The sequence below is a fragment of the Eretmochelys imbricata genome, chromosome 11, assembly GCF_965152235.1.
Source record: "Eretmochelys imbricata isolate rEreImb1 chromosome 11, rEreImb1.hap1, whole genome shotgun sequence".
In the NCBI taxonomy this organism is placed as follows: domain Eukaryota; kingdom Metazoa; phylum Chordata; order Testudines; family Cheloniidae; genus Eretmochelys; species Eretmochelys imbricata.
The window spans coordinates 45,835,592-45,853,561 of NC_135582.1; the positions used below are offsets into that span (position 1 = coordinate 45,835,592).

Genomic DNA, 17,970 nt, shown 5'->3' on the forward strand with positions numbered 1-17,970 from the left:
GCTATACTGTCAGTTATCAGAGCTAAGGAAACTAATGTTATTTTGACATTAGTGCTGCACAGTTACACTTCAAGTCAAGAAATTTTAAAGATAAGATTCTTACAGCAATCTTCACTTGGTCATACTGAACATTGTATCCTTCTATTTTATTTACTAAAGGCCTGGTTTTATTTTACAGCTGCTGAGCAACTATAGTGCACAGCTGTGTGTGCAGTACTTCTGAAAATTGATCTCTTAATGTGTAATTTAATAGATTACTTCGTAGGTTTTAAAATATCTACCAAAAATACACAGAATTGATCTGATTCACTGCAGCATCTTTCATGTTTTATGTTGGTGTAGCTCTGTGGAGATCTGTCAGTGTAACCTGGACTTACACAGTGGTGAATCAGACCCACTGGGCAATGTGACTGAGTTAACATTTTTGTGGAAACATTAATTTTTGCGGAAACATTAATTTTTGCATCTTGAGATTTCTTTAAAAAAATTAAACGGTGCAACTTTACTAATGTATGAACATATTTCTGTAATATGTACACATCACTGCATATAAAATATGAAATGACAAAACTATGAATGAATGTGGTACTATTCGGATGGAAAAGACATGTTGTTCCTAAAGTGAACTGCTTTGCCCGCTGGAAGGCTGACTAGCAGGGCTGTCCCTAGGGAGGTGTTGGGCCAGGGGTGGAAGTGACTGATTCGTCTCTTCCGGGACGACCGCAAAAGCCAATTGTACCGGCCTGCGGGGCCCCCCCAAAGCATGGGACCTGGAGCAGTTGCCCTGATTCGCCCTACTCAAGGGATAGCACTGCTGACTAGTGTTAATTTGTAAAAGTTCATTTGGGAATTGTTTATTATCAGTGCTTGTATATTTGCATATCTTTGTGTTGTGTAAATAAAACTGTCGCTTTTTGCCTTCCAATGTTGTATACTACTGAGAGTCTGGAGAGAAAGACAAAGGAGGCTATGCTGGCACTTAAAATTGGGCACAATCACATTGAATTATGATGCACAGTGTCTTTTCCAATATATTTTACTTGTTGAGATATATCAGCTATGGCATTCAGGCTGTTTACATTTCAACTCTGCCTTCCATATTTTTGACACCACCCTCTGTTGATATTCACCCCTTCTTGTCAACTGTTGAGAATGGGCCACATCCACCCTATCCTGCTTACTGTATTTTTCACTCCATCCATCTGAGGAAGTGGGTTATATCCCATGAAAGCTTATGCCCAAATAAATTTGTTAGTCTCTAAGGACTCCTCGTTGTTTTTATATCAACTCAGTCTCTTTCCAATTTAGAAATGTTATTGAAGAAAGTGTCAATCATCATTTAAGTTCTTACATTAAAATGTAAATTAGTGCAATTATAAGAAATTAGCATTTAGTAATACCAAATGGAATGTTATATAAAATTCTCTCACTATTATTATATATACTCTGACTATACGCAGTATCTGGCATACTTGTGGATTTCCCACAGACACTTGTGTGGGCTTCTGTGAATCTAAATAGGATTAATTCAGAAATGTAATTTTTCTCTCCATTGTGCCACAGAGCTCTTTGAGCTTTTCCTGTGATCCCTTAGGCATATACTCATACATCTGCCTATGCTAAGATTTGAAAGATGGCCAACAATGATGACTTATTAAAATCTAAATGAACGTGCATGAAATTCATGCTCCGCTAATAGAAATTAATGGGCTTTGGTATATGATGATCAAAATTAACCATAAAGATCAATTTTTAAACCATCTCTGTGTTGAAAGAAGTGAAGTAGTCTTTTATGCTTTCAGTTCAGCATTTAATAAAACCAATCTGTAAGTGCAACATCTGTCTTTTGACTTTGCTCTATATTTAAAGGGTATCTGACATTCTATTACTAACTAGTTAGTACTGGGTTCCTTTGATTGGCTGTCCACTTCTCTGAGCGAATGCATAATATCACTATTTAGGTTCTGTCAACTTGACTACTTTATAAGTTATCTTTTCACCTGGTGCTTCCACTTACCATATGTTTGGTATCAGAAATCCTCATATTATATACACAAGAGAGGTCTAACTACCTGATTGTTCCTGCAAAGTCTATATGCACAACTGATGGGGGGCACAAAGTTAGAAGCAGTGATATTAATTAGTTTTCCATGATAACCTGACTTTTCAGTAGCATGCAACTCAATCTACTATCAGCTATTCAAGTATTTCTTTTTCGGAACAAATGCGAACAGGTTCTGCTCAGTGTGGAATTACTATGGTGAAGCAGGGACTTCTACAGAAAAAAATGCCACTTTGTGCAGTATGGATTCATTACTTATACCACCAGTTGTCACCATTGGCCTGGTAAAACTGGTATACCTGAAGTATTAGACTTTAATGAAAATACATATTTAGTTTTTTCTATTAAAATTTTCATTAGATAGTGAGTTTTTGAAAAAGAAAACAAATAAAAGCCAAACACAAGTGTGTGCATCATGTTAAGGCTCAATTTGCCTGACTTCTTATAAGTCAGATTCAGGATAAGAGGATAGGCTATCTTGAAGATGTATATTTTTCCACACATGCTGACCGACTAATCTGTAACTGACAAGAAGAGGTTCGCTCTAAATGTTTGTAAAGATCCAACAGTCTCTTTTCAAGAAGTTAGAAAGAAAAAAAATTAAGACAAAACCAGCTGGGTCTAAAGTCCATAAATACATCTTTTCTTGACATTATCCTAAACATTTATTTTTTAAACTACAGAAAAGAATCCGAAGCTTGGGCACAGTAGAATATTTCAGTCAGGAAACTGCATCTCTCTAAATCATGATAAACATAGTGAAAGAGAAAATGAATGTCTTTAACCTGCAATTTTTATTTCTCATAATAAAGGGCACCCGAGGTTTGGACATGATTCATGCACTAAATATGCTCATTCTACCACAATGGAGATGGTTCAGATGTTTTAAATTCCTTCCTCCTTTGACTTCAGACTCTCTCTGCTGGACAGCTGCAACACCATACGCTGATGTTAGGAGACTACATTTAAAGCTGAAATTGTGTAAACTGGTAGAAAACATTACTGAAACCCACTGTAGGATATATGATTAACTGAATGGAAGGTTTGACATCTACCAATTGAATTTTAATCAGGAATATTTTGATCTACTGGTCCAGAGCAGTGGGTGCCCTTCAAATGAGAGAGAAATTAGTTACACCTTATGTGTAATTTTTATTTTTCTCATACATGAGCATGCATTGATCTAAATATTACACAAGGAAAGGTAAAAAGCACTAAGATATAGGGAAGAAATTTCAACTGGAACACCAGTGAAATTCTTTTAGGAGAAACAAAAGTAGAAAATTTAATTTTTTTTGGTCATTTTCATTTTATTTGCTTGCATAGTTTAAGTCAAGGGAAGCTGGAACGACCAAAGCCTTTGCCAGCCAAGGAAAGAATACCAGTTTTGTAGACTTTGGAGAAGGAATTGCAAATCTTACATGGCTGCATTATAAACCTCATTGTACAAAGATCTGTGCTTCTCAGCCCAACAGTTTGAATGCAAACAAACTCTTACTGAATGTAATCTGATGACTCCAGGAAGGGTCTGACTAGATGCATCTAATGCCTGACATGTTAGATCTGAGCCATAATTGAAGTGCTTCATACATTTTTTAGGATTCCCCCATGAAGGAAGAACTTTCTCTACTCTAGTCCAATGAAGATTAATTTTAAAGACCATTTCAATTTCATATGGTAAATATTAAGATATTTTTCTAATATTTGGTCGGATGACAAAAACGTGAAACATTAATTTGAACTCTGTTCTTTTTCACTTTGAACAAAGTCCAGATGAGGACTGAGTGTCATCTTTTCATGGAAGAACTGAAGACAGGTTTCTTTAATTGACAATGTTCATATTTCACTTATTCTTCCACTTTCCATAATTGCTATAAGGAAAAAAAAATATGGAGAGGTCTCCACTAGACAATTGATATTATGCCAATGCAATTTATGAAGAAATAGGAGATTTCAAGAGAAGGCTGACACCAGAAATCCATGGGCAGAAGATTGACTCTGTAGGTTAATGGGAATCTCTTATGGAGCACTCCCAGAAGCCATACGTTTGGAGTGGATTTAAGCTGAAATCCCTATACCTGGTGAACAAATCTTCCAAATAGTTTTGTATGCTGTGATTATGGAATGTTTCAGACACTTTCTATTAAAGTTAGCCAGTTCCCAGGAGTATCCATGTTGTTGAAAGCTCAGACTCTTAGGTTCTGTGCTGTAAAATCAAATCTGCAAAGATTAGACTGAGGCCAATACAGTCAGGATTACTGATGCTTTATCTAGTCTTATTTTTCCAAATAAATTTGGTGATTAGAAAGCAATTGGCATACATGAGTACATCTGCCCCCTAGAAGGAAAAGGTGTCCCTCTTCCATGCCAAGAGATGCCATCGATGAGACCAAAATACTCATACTTTTCCAGTTGTTCTAAATTGTGGGTAAGTCTAGATATGGTATGGGGAGCAGGGGGTTTGAAGTTTTGTCTTGTTCTGTGGGATGCCACTGTAACAGACAGGTTTTCCCTTTCCTGGAATGAAAGGAGTTTGGTGATCTGTGGCTCAGATTTTTATTCTGTTCCTCCTCGGCCATTCACATATGCCACCATGGTCTAATTGTCCCTCTTGATGTAGAATGTTGAGGTGTTCCTTAAGAATTTTGTGAAGCAGGGCTTCTAAGTCATTGTCAACTGCTTTGGAAGTACTATGAGTGTCCAACAGTAGAGCTAATTGTGCAGGCCGAAGAACTGAAGGGTTTGGGGGTCATGGCTTGTATATGCAGAACAGCAACATAAGCATGAACCACAAACATTGGGAGGCAAACTATTTGAGAACAGTAAAGAGAAGAATTAAAACTAGAAAACTGGGATAATTACCATTTGAGGTATCTTAAAAATGAGCTTCAAGAAAAACAAGACGCTGATCTAACAGCAAGGAAGCTTTACTTTTTAGTGGGTTTGGCTAATTAGGAATTGCTGCTGGTGCACTGGGCTATGTGGAAAGAGGATTCCTTTAATGAACATCTCTAGCAGTAAGTCATTCAGCTAATGTAGGGGTAAATGCTTTAGGGAATCTCAGCTTAGTCAACACTACTGAAATTCCTTGTTTGTCCTCTCCCCAAAATGGGGGAGACTGCACGGGAATGAAAATGGTGGTAATATTCCAGGTCCCCATTTGACTCTAATGTTCATGGGTATTCTATATATCAGGAGTCATAAGGCTTTACAGGGGTTGCAAAACTGACATTTTTACAACTATTCACTTTTGACCCCTTCTGTGGTTGTCTTGAAGTGACAGCGGAAAGTCTTCTGACAAAGTGGAGATTGAAACTGTGGGTGTAAAGAGCTGACAGGTGCTCTGATGTTGGAGAACCATCCCTTTCTCTAAAACTGTGTAGAGATGGACCCAGCTGCAGCAGTTTTCTCACATATGGGCACTTTCTCTTACTGCCGGATTAGTGTCACATGGATTGTGCATTGCACTAGGTCCAATTCTACTAGACTCTCTGCTGCTAGCTTCTGCTATATGGCTTTCTGCAGAACGAATGGCAGGCCCTGTAAAGTGGTAGTCTAGAGTAGGCTGCTCTGGCATGTGTACTGAGGGACCTAAGAGGAGAAAAAAAAAATCAGGCTATTATCCTGCAGATTTGAATGCTCTGCTGGTAGAGGCAGACGGGCAATGTGGAATAGGCCACTCTAGCGCGCTGCAGAGGGAAACCAGTGAAAAGTGTGGGTCTGATGACTGACAATCCAATAAATAAGAAGTTCCCCGCAGACCGATTAAAGGAAAAGTTGCGACTACTGCTGTATGTTGTGGAGAACAAAACTGCTCTCTTACAGCCGGAATAAAGGCTCAAAGTGCAGTGATACAGCAGTCCACCCCAGGGAGCCTGAATGCAAAAGGTGAAAGGGAAGAAAAGGCTGTGGTGCCCCCATTGAGGTGGCATGAGTAGGTCTAACCCAGGCGTGACATCCAGCCCAGCAAGTGGCCACGTATGAGAAACGTATTATTTCATTTGTAAGGTAATAACATAAAATCTATTGATCTGTAATGGAACAACTATTCTCTTTCAGAGGGGAAAATAAGGGAACTAAGTTTAAAAAGGAGGCGAGTATAATCTGATTAATCCATTCTGAGGCCAGCTATTGACATAGGATGGCAGTGCTACAAACCTCTGCCAGCAAAGAAGAGAAGGCCAAACTGAACAGACCCCATCTTAGGAGACTTTCCTAGATGTAATTGTGGGGCAGTGTTGTGGTCTCTGTAAGAAAGCTGAGAAGCAGTAAATCAGGGAAGAGCATGAACCCAAAGCAGTACTAGAAAGGGGTAGAATGGAAAAAAAACCTAGGGCTCTAGGGAGAAGCTTTCAAAAACTTTTGAAAAGTATTTCTTATAAGTAGATATAAATAGCAAATATTTTAAAACTTCAGTATCATTTAGAGACAGCACACACTTGCTTCTTATAAATGTTATGTTTGCTCTGAGATGTTTTCATTTGTGCTAATGATAGCTTAATAGCATTAAAAGCCATTCTTCATGATTGGGTATGCTATGTTTTAAGAGTCTTCCACATGGAAATTAGTCCTCTTGATATTAACTACTCAGGGAAAATTGTAATCTGCTTATATGCATTCATTTAATGCGCTCTTTTAGAGTGCACTTTGACCTGAATTGCATTGCAGTAGACAGAGCTTCATAGAACTTGACCAGACTAAAGGGACAACAGGAAGTCGAAATCCCCACTTATCTTAACTGAAAATATTTACTATGGGACGGGTATAATTGGAGTGATCTGAGGCGAGGTTATCAGTAAAGCATGCAGGAACACAGGAGGAAGAAGAGATTTCTTCTAAAAAGGAAACGGATATAAAATATAAAGGACACATACACTTGCAGGAAGTCTTTCTGCCTCCATTTCTCTTGAATTCTTTGTGCCGTTCGCTTAGATATTAGTTTGTTGGCATATAAAATATCATTAACCAGTAGGACATTGGATCGTGATCTGGTATTTTCTGTAGATCACCAGTGTACCTGAACCCAAAATACTTAGGCCCTGATTCAGGAAAAGCACCTACACATGTGCTTAAGTGTTGTACTGAAGAGGGATGCTTTCCAAAACTGGGACTTTAGAAAAACAACACTATCTAGCCTCAAACTACAGAAAGAAGGAGCAAGTTACTAGCCAGGTCTTTCTGCTCTTTTGGTAGATTTACCCTGGTGGTGGCAGTCATGGCCAGGCAACTAAGTGTAAGCATATAAACCACCATGTACCAGAAAAAGTTAAAAATCACAGTGTGGGATGCCATTACAAACTCTTGCGAGTGGGCAAAATGTCATCGTAAATGGCTGGCATAAGTGTGGGCAGAACTGTAGAGGATTTAATTGGGAAAAGATGTTTGGATTAATTAGACACACTGCTAGAAAAAATATAACGATACTCACATCAGAGTTAAAGCGAAGCTGACAGACATTACAGGAAATAACTTGTTTCTTCTTTGGGGGAATGGATACTCCAAATGTGTGGTTTATGACTGCTTTTTGCACAGGATCCATCTGGAGAGCAAACAATAAAATATTCAATTTACAACTTCACAGAACAATAAACAATGCAGAAAAGGCTCAAAATAACATTTTCCTGCTCCAAATTCCATTTTTTTTTAATAAACAGGAGGAAATAGTATTTCAAACCTCATAATAAAAATGATCAGATTTATCTCAAGATAGGGAATTTGTATCATGCCAGAGTTTACAAAAAAGCAGCTCAGCTACCCGCCATCACAGACCATTGGATGGTCCACCTCCCTTACCACCCAGAGCACCACTATCACATCAAGAGACAAGGAGTCCATAAATCTCTCCTGCACCATACGCTGCTTCTATCGCCACACCAATAAGCATCCCGCCTCCCCAGAAGCACTAAACATTTGTATGTCTCTTTCTTTGCAAGGAAAAGTATCAGCACTCTGGAAAGAGGGGAGGATAAGAGCCTTTGGTTTTTGTGGCACAAGTAACCTCCAGAATCATCTTATGTGGTATACGTTGCTAAGCTGGCTTTGGGATGTAAAACTAGAGATGGGAGTTTCGGGGGCACTAGAGGGAGCACAGGACAATTTTAAATCTAGATTTCCCCCCCCCCCCCGCCCCACACACACACACTTTCTTCCTTGGTAATAAATTCCCATTTCTTCCCTTTTGGCGGCTTGGTAGCTATTCAAAACAGGCTACCCAGGAAGTGACAGTTACCAGAGAAATCCATGTCAGTGACAATGCTCCTGAGGCTCTTTTCTCTCAAGTCCAATTCCAAGGGCATATGGAAGGGGCTGCAAGTAGCAGCAGACCTGTAGCAGCTTCCCACTCACCTCACACAGACAAATTAATTGGGAAAATCTTCTCTCATGGAGACATCTTTGTGAGAGGAGTGTCTTTACAGACTCTTTTACAACACTTACTTGCCTGGAAAAATTGACTCATTCCTCAAGGATTTCCAAAATAGAATTGATGAGTGATACAATCCAAGAGTTTCAGAGTAACAGCCGTGTTAGCCTGTATTCGCAAAAAGAAAAGGAGTACTTGTGGCACCTTAGAGACTAACCAATTTATTTGAGCATGAGCTTTCGTGAGCTACAGCTCACTTCATCGGATGCATACCGTGGAAACTGCAGCAGACTTTATATACACACGGAGAATATGAAACAATACCTCCTCCCACCCCACTGTCCTGCTGGTAATAGCTTATCTGAAGTGATCATCAAGTTGGGCCATTTCCAGCACAAATCCAGGTTTTCTCACCCTCCACCCCCCCAACACAAATTCACTCTCCTGCTGGTGATAGCCCATCCAAAGTGACAACTCTCTACACAATGTGCATGATAATCAAGTTGGGCCATTTCCTGCACAAATCCAGGTTCTCTCACCCCCTCACCCCCCTCCCAAAAACCACACACACAAACTCACTATCCTGCTGGTAATAGCTCATCCAAAGTGACCACTCTCCCTACAATGTGCATGATAATCAAGGTGGGCCATTTCCAGCACAAATTCAGGTTTTCTCACCCCCCCACCCCCATACACACACAAACTCACTCTCCTGCTGGTAATAGCTCATCCAAACTGACCACTCTCCCTACAATGTGCATGGTAATCAAGGTGGGCCATGTCCAGCACAAATCCAGGTTTTCTCACCCTCCACCCCCCCACACAAATTCACTCTCCTGCTGGTGATAGCCCATCCAAAGTGACAACTCTCTACACAATGTGCATGATAATCAAGTTGGGCCATTTCCTGCACAAATCCAGGTTCTCTCACCCCCTCACCCCCCTCCCAAAAACCACACACACAAACTCACTATCCTGCTGGTAATAGCTCATCCAAAGTGACCACTCTCCCTACAATGTGCATGATAATCAAGGTGGGCCATTTCCAGCACAAATTCAGGTTTTCTCACCCCCCCCCACCCCCATACACACACAAACTCACTCTCCTGCTGGTAATAGCTCATCCAAACTGACCACTCTCCCTACAATGTGCATGGTAATCAAGGTGGGCCATGTCCAGCACAAATCCAGGTTTTCTCACCCCCCCACCCCCATACACACACAAACTCACTCTCCTGCTGGTAATAGCTCATCCAAACTGACCACTCTCCAAGTTTAAATCCAAGTTAAACCAGAACATCTGGGGGGGGGGGTGGTAGGAAAAAACAAGGGGAAATAGGCTACCTTGCATAATGACTTAGCCACTCCCAGTCTCTATTTAAGCCTAAATTAATAGTATCCAATTTGCAAATGAATTCCAATTCAGCAGTTTCTCGCTGGAGTCTGGATTTGAAGTTTTTTTGTTTTAAGATAGCGACCTTCATGTCTGTGATTGCGTGACCAGAGAGATTGAAGTGTTCTCCGACTGGTTTATGAATGTTATAATTCTTGACATCTGATTTGTGTCCATTTATTCTTTTACGTAGAGACTGTCCAGTTTGACCAATGTAAATGGCAGAGGGGCATTGCTGGCACAATGTAGGGAGAGTGGTCACTTTGGATGAGCTATTACCAGCAGGATAGTGAGTTTGTGTGTGTGGTTTTTGGGAGGGGGGTGAGGGGGTGAGAGAACCTGGATTTGTGCAGGAAATGGCCCAACTTGATTATCATGCACATTGTTTAGAGAGTTGTCACTTTGGATGGGCTATCACCAGCAGGAGAGTGAATTTGTGTGGGGGGGTGGAGGGTGAGAAAACCTGGATTTGTGCTGGAAATGGCCCAACTTGATGATTACTTTAGATAAGCTATTACCAGCAGGACAGTGGGGTGGGAGGAGGTATTGTTTCATATTCTCTGTGTGTATATAAAGTCTGCTGCAGTTTCCACGGTATGCATCCGATGAAGTGAGCTGTAGCTCACGAAAGCTCATGCTCAAATAAATTGGTTAGTCTCTAAGGTGCCACAAGTACTCCTTTTCTTTTTACAATCCAAGAGAATATTCAAGTAATGAGTATTACCCAGGAAGTGTTTAAAAATGACTTTGCACCAATTATAGATGTAGCAGTTACCATACCAGAGAAAATGCTTTGACACTGAGAAAGACAGACAGACTTGAGAAAAACTGAAAACACAAAGTATCTGAATCCTGAGCTTGACAGAGAATTCTCAGGAACTGGGAACTAAAGAAGCCTTTCCCAAGTATCATAACTCCTGCTGGATATCAAACTCCACTGGCAACTGAGAAGCCTGCAGGATTCCAGACAGTTCTACTGGTACCCCTGCTAACTCTGAGGGACTTGCTCAGGGTACTGAGAGGGGGAAATTATAATTGTTACCTCACATTTGTATCATGGTAGCAGCAATAAGCACCAGTTAAAAATAAGGCCCCATTGTGTGAGGCACTGTACAAATACAAAGTAAAATGTAGTCCCCAACCCAAACGGTTTAGAACAACATATTTTACATCTATATCTATACATGTTTAGACGTGATTAATTTATTTAAAGACAAGCATGGGTCTGGAAAAAATGGGGAGGAAAAATAGTGGGCTACAATGAACAAAGAGTTTACATTTCCTAACTTTGTTTAGGGTTCCAACTCCTGGGGGAATTCTGTGCCACTGCACATGTGCACAATTCATATGCCACACAGAATTTTTTTTCTGCAGAAAATACGGTCTGCCGGAAAGGTGCTACAGTTACTCCTTTCACCCACCAGGGGCTGCTGTGGCACCAGAACAGCCCCAGCTGTGGATAGTGAAGAGACAGAGGTTGCCTTTCTCACAGTGCCCTATGGTGGGGCCAGGTCAGGAGGCACAGCATATGCAGGGATGGACATCATGGGGCTGCTGGGGAGTCACAGACTGTAGTTCAGAAGTGTGGGTGGAGGAAAGACTGGGGTAGGGGCTGAATGGGAGTGGGGGTGCAGAGACTCATGGAGAATGGGGTGTCAGGGGGGGCACAGGTACATATAGGGATGGGGAGGGAGTGTCTGAGTGAGGTTGCAGGATCACATGGGGATGGAGGGAGGGGGATGCAAGGATACATATGGAGGGGGGAAAGGAGGGATGGCTGAGTATGGCTGCAAGGATACATTGGGATGGAGGGATGCAGGGACACATGGGGACAGGGGCAGATATGCCTGACTGAATGAGAGAGGTTAAGGGTCAGCCGGGGTCTGCATGGTGAAAGCTCCCTAACAATCCCTCCCTACCCCAAAAAATCTGGTCCATACTTCTCCCACCCACACCCAACAACCCTCCAAGTTCACACCCTGGCTCTTTGCCAGCAATTACTTCCTTCTCCCTCATCTCCTCTGATACCCATGACTCCCCCAAGCCTTTGCACTACTTCTGCGGGGTGCGGGAAATAAGTTTCTGTATTGTAGCTGAAATGAATTATTACTCAGAGTTGTGTATTGTCAGTGGTGAGCTGGAGCCGGTTTGCACCGGTTCGCACAAACCGGTTATTAAATTTTGAAGCTGGTTTAGAACTGGTTGGTAAAGGGGTGGGCAAACTCCGGCCTGCGGGACTGTCCTGTCAGGCCCGCCTGAGCTCTCGGCTGCGGAGGCTCCCCTGAGAATCCCTTTTTAATTTGTACTCACCCGGCGCCACTCCGGGCCTTCGGTGGCAGGCCCTTCACTTGCTCCAGGTCTTCGGCGACACTTCGGCAGCAGGTCCTTCAGTGCCACCGAAGACCTGGAGCAAATGAAGGAACTGGTTCTCCAGCTTTTGGCAGCTCATCACTGTGTATTGATATGCCTAGTAAATAATCTATTTGTCAAAAAACATTTCCTGAATTTTTGTTGTTGTCTGCATTGTTACAGACATTGTTGTAGACAAGTATTTTGAAATAAATTGCCAAAATAATTGAAACTGGTGTGATTATATTGTGTTATTTTGACAAATAAAATACGCAGAATTGTGCATAATTTTAAAATATTGTGCACAGAATTTTTTATTTTTTGGTGCAGAATTCCCTGAGGAGTAATTTCCCATCACAGGAGGGAACAGTTTGATTTGCTAAAAGGTTATATTTTTCTTGCAGATTATTTTTCAGTCTCAGCAGTGATTTTCTTGGTACAATAATATATGAAAGAGCCATAGAACTAGGATGATGCAAAGCTTGCATTTGACACTAAACTTAATTTGATAAAGAGATGGGGAAAGAAAGTTGAAGTTAATGATTCTTTAGATCAGGTTTTTGCAGTGAATTAGCTACTTCCAGATTTTCTGAAGCTGATGGCTAAATATTCTAGTTGTCCCCCTTAAAACATTTTTGATGCTTCCGGAGAAAGAAAACTGCATTAGTGAGGATTTTCTTAATATAAACACTTACATACATGCGTGCACACACACACACACAATCAAGAAATATCTTTTGTAGCAAAGCTAAGAGGTTATCTATTACTTAACACTTAACTGATGAATAACTTTTTGGAGTATAGTGAGATGATGTCCCTATTACCTCCAATCCCAAAAAGAGCGTTTTGTAAAGTTCATAGCTAGCATTTATCCTTTTTGGAACTGTGATGTAATATGCACTTGCTTTTGATAGCAAATACAGTATTTCACTGCCTTAAGAGTCATAGAAACAAAAATAATTAAAAAACAAATGCAGCTCAACTACAGCGTATTACTTTGTTATAAAATGATACTATAACATTGTCAAAGAAGACAACAAGAAAAATAATAAACTATAAAGTTTGAATAAAACATCATTGAAACATAGGGCTGGAAGGGACTGTGAGAGATCATTTAGTACAGCCCCCTGCATTGAGGAAGAACCAAGCTAACCTAGATCATCCCTGGCAAGTGTTTGTCCAACCTGTTCTTAAAAACCTTCAGAGATTCCACCACCTCCCTTGGTAAAATGTTCCAGTACTTAATTATCCTGACAGGAGGTTTTTCATAATATCTAACCTAAATCTCCCGTGATACAGATTAAGCCTTCTTGCCTACCATTTCCTCTCTCTAACAGCCCTTAACATATTTGAAGGCTTATCAAGTCGTCCTCCCCCCCTCCCTTCTTTTCTCAAGACTAAACAGGCGGAGTTTTTTTCAACATTTCCTCATAGGTCAGGTTTTCTAAAACTTATTTTTGTTGCTCTCCTCTGGACTCTCCAATTTATTCACAACTTTCCTAAAGCGTGGCATCCAAACTGGACACAATACTTCAGCTGAGACCTCACCAGTGCCAAGTAGAGTGGGACAATTACTTCCTGTATCTTACATACAACACTTCTGTTACACCCCAGAATATTAGCCTTTTGCATCTGTATCACATTGTTAGGTCATATTCAATTTATGATCCACTATAACCCCTAGATTCTTTTCTGCAGTTCTAGTGCTTAGCCACTTATTACCCATTTTGTACATGGGCATCTGGTTTTTTCCTTCCTCAGTGGCCTGCTTCTTTATTGAACTTCATCTTGTTGATTTCAGACCAATTCTCTAATTGGTCAAGGTCATTTTGAATTCTAATCCTGTCCTCCAAAATGCTTACCCCGCCCTTCAGTGGTGGTAGACTCTGGACTGACCCCTGCAGGCCCCACTAGATATGCCCTTCCCAGTTTGATAGCAAACAATTGATAACTACTCTGAGTATGGTCTTTCAACTAGTTGCATACCCACCTTATGGAAATTTCATCTAGACAACATTTCCCTAGTATGGTTATGACAGTGTCATGAGGGATCGTATCAAAATAACCCTCACAGTGTTTCCAGAATACAGTGACAATGTTTAAGAATAACTCCAAAGCTAGAAATTAAGTAAAATTAAATACATTAAGCAAATTAAATACAAATTAGTAAAACAATTTTTATTTCTGAACTCTACCTCTCATTGCATCATTCTACAAAATAAGCACAATGTAGCAGAATGCTGATCTAAAGTACAGGTTACGGAACTTCTGCTTGCAAACTTTTTGATCATTCATTGCATAATATTAATCTAGCAGAAACATATATGAGATCATATTTAGAATTTGCTCCTGCATCAAATTTATTGCAATGTAACTGACATTTAAATATGTTTGTACTTAATGCAGTAGTATTTTAGCACAACATATGTTTTGTTTTTTCAATTAAACAGCTAATAGCTAGACTTGCTAATCTAGAACAGAATAGTTTAGTGATGAAAAGTACCTCAACCCATCTGAAGTGTCTGAGATCAGTAAAAAGGAACAGCGAAGAAAACAGTTATCTGCAGAACTACTCAAAAAGTAAAACGAACAGCGATTCTCTTGCGTACCCCAGATGATAATCCACAGCATTAACATTAGGCAATTAGCAGTTTAGAAACTACAACACAGACTATGCATAAAGTCTCAAATTCAAACAGATACAGCAGCACAAGGACAAATTCTCATGAACAATACAGCGCACCCAGCCTCCAGAAGCTACAGCTCAAGATTCCCAGGGGAGTAGTTGATGATCTTCCCCAAAGAGAAGAACTGAATGCAGTCTGGTCATGATTAGAATTCAAGAAGGTGCAACATTAACAATTAATAGGTTTTAAATATGTCAGAAACTAGGCTGGATTACAGCATGTTTGAATAGTAACATAGTATCTGTCTGCCAGAAGGTTAATGCTATGGGGTAAACTGATCTGGGATCACTAAATAAAATTAAATACATGTTGTTTTGAATAAGGGGGTAATTTGCTGATTTAGGTGGTGTTTGTAACTCATTGAAGCTCTGCAGTCTGTCAAGTTCCAGTCGTTAAGAATTTTTTCTGTAAAAAAGATGAACATCTGCTATATATTATATCTGCTATAAATTCAAGCAACAATCTAGCATCTGGATGCTTATTATTTGGACTATAATATGAGCTACAGGCATAGTAAAGAGTTCATACATTTTGCACTGAAGGTGGGTGGTAATGATATTGAGGATTAAAAACCTTTTCCATTTCATTCTCTTATTGAAAATGCATATATGAAATAAAGGGAAAACCAGTCGGGTTAAATAAAACTAAGCAGAAATAATGCCAAAAGCTTAAACCACAATCAAACCTCTACCGCAAACCCATATTAACCTGAACAATCCTTACTCACGCTAGTAGTTGCAATGAAATCACTGTGACTACCTCTTGAGAGCACAGATTATTAGATTTGAGGGGATTGCAGCACTGGTCACTCATTTTTAACCCCCCTCTACACTTCCTGATTTCAGCCGGGACCAGAATCAGGAATATCCTCACCTTACATTTATATAACTCCTTTCATTGCAAAAGCTCCCAACATGCGTCACAAAGTACATGGATAGCTGTCAGAAATGCAGTCATTTCTGGGGTGGAGGGAAGCAACAGAAAAATCATGGTAAGTTACAGAACAGTCAGAAGGAGGAAAAGAAACATTTGGCCAAGAACACCAAAACAAACCCTACCGTTATAAAATATATCAGGATCTTTATTATTCATATATACCAAAGAGAACTTTTGCGCAATATTCACACACAGCTGCACAGAACCCTGTTTATGTACCTCAAAGGAGAAGAGCTGAGTTGAGCCTGCCAAGATGTGATCCGCTTTTGTTCCAAGAAAGAGAGGCGTTTCCAAACTTTTTGCTTCAGCTAAACTACCAAATACTGTAAGATTGGCTATTCTTGTGACATTACAAATCTACCTGTTAGTATTGATTTAAGCTCTCTGGCAATTTGTAGCTCGGAAGCTTGGATAAGTATCTAGATGCCTATCTGAAACAAAACTTTTGATTTTTGCCTATTACTAGAGAGGTATTGGTAATAAAACAAATTTGGCAGTCATCCAGCTTTGGGTGTATATTAATCTAGAGATGTGGCTGCCATTTTTCTCCACTGACTAACTCTGGTGCCAGCCTGACCCAAGAACTCTGCTTTTCTTCATTTATATCCATACCTCTGTAAGGCATCTATGCATGCTGCTGCCACTACTCCAAGCTGCTGAAATTTTTACCCAACCCTTTTCTCCTCTCACCTCAACGATTACAATTTCCACAGTGATGCCTCTCCAAGTCCTGACTTTTCTGCCTCCATCCGATGCCTGTCTTCTCTCACATCAGAAATAGTGCAATTTAAACAACTCCATAGGCTCTCCATTCAATTCAAAATTGCCACCTGGTTTTTAAAGACTCCTTGGAGTTGCTACAAATTATGACAGAGATCATGGGTGACATTTTGAAATGTTGTGCAAGGAAACTCATTATAAACTATATGTTGATAAGCGGGTATAAAAGTTTAAATTGGTATAACTTCTGATTTAGTATGTGTTCAAAACTGGGAGTCACCAATCGAGGTTCCGTGCCTTTTCTCCTTTCCTGCTCTCATAAAAGCCTTTTAAAAATCTACAGCTAGAGCAACTAATAATTGATTTGCTGGCACAATCAGTTCTGCTGCTTTATAAATGCAATCTTGCTATGTTTTCCATTTGTGAACTGAGACAAAGTGTGTTACACATAATTACCTACCCATCGGTAAGGCATGGGTTAAAGTTTTAAATGCTGCTATTTATCCAAACCCATTAGACAACTCTTCCATTTTTTTATTTTATTATTTAAAATAAATAGGTAGGCAACCAGTAACAAGCAAACCCATAGGGTCAGAGCCAGTCTATTTTTCAACTTGTCTCTAGAGCACTAGGCTTGATGCCAACATGATTTCATTCTATATTTCAACTCTAAACCTCCTCAGGAGAGCTGGGCATGCTGCCATTATGAAGAACCACTATATACTGGAGCTTAATTCAAATTCTGTCATATTAACACCCTCTCACACCATATCTCTCCCCAGTACTCTACATATTTTGATGAATAGAGTTATGAAGATAGACACATTTATTCAAAACAGAGCACACATTTAAAACATCCACTGTAAAAATCACAGATTGACGACAGAAACAGTTGAATGTGAAAAAAATTAAAATATTAGGCAAATAAATACTATTCCACCCCAGTCCTCTGCTCAGTGATACATTATGCACTTCTTTGGTGACATGTAAATTGGCAAGAATCATTTACAATTCTCTACTACTACATTTGTCACAATACACAGTATAACACACACACACGCTTAGAGAAACTTTGCTATATCCCTTGTCACTGGGTCAAAGCCAAGTGTAATTTAAGATTCAACTTAACAGTGTATTGTTATATTTTTTTCTTGCTCATTTTACATTACCAGCCACCCTGGAGTCAGCCCTGACGACACTCATTGTTTTTTTATTTTGAAAACCATCCATGTTCTCTGCTGTAGTATGCCCAGCTGGTGTACTGTAAAGTGTTTTGGAGTTGGAAAAGTCACACACACACACACACACACACACACCTGGTGGGAATTTGAGGCAGGAGAGAGCTTCCTCGAAATCCCCAGAAGTTGACTCCAAGAACATGAGAATGGCCAATTCTAGAAAAAAATAATTGTGGTCATCTGTCTTAATCTTGTCACCGCACTTGTTGGATCATATTAAAGAA

General features: G+C 39.9%; 1 protein-coding gene across 2 annotated transcripts in view; it reads right to left on the minus strand.

Annotated features, from left to right (window-relative positions):
- ZNF385B (zinc finger protein 385B) overlaps positions 1-17,970 on the minus strand; it is a 247,102-nt gene that overhangs the window by 53,438 nt on the left and 175,694 nt on the right. For both annotated transcript variants that reach the window (XM_077830102.1, XM_077830101.1), the window contains one exon: positions 7,491-7,601. In XM_077830102.1, the coding sequence (XP_077686228.1) occupies positions 7,491-7,601 (111 nt within the window). The remainder of the gene's footprint in view (positions 1-7,490; positions 7,602-17,970) is intronic.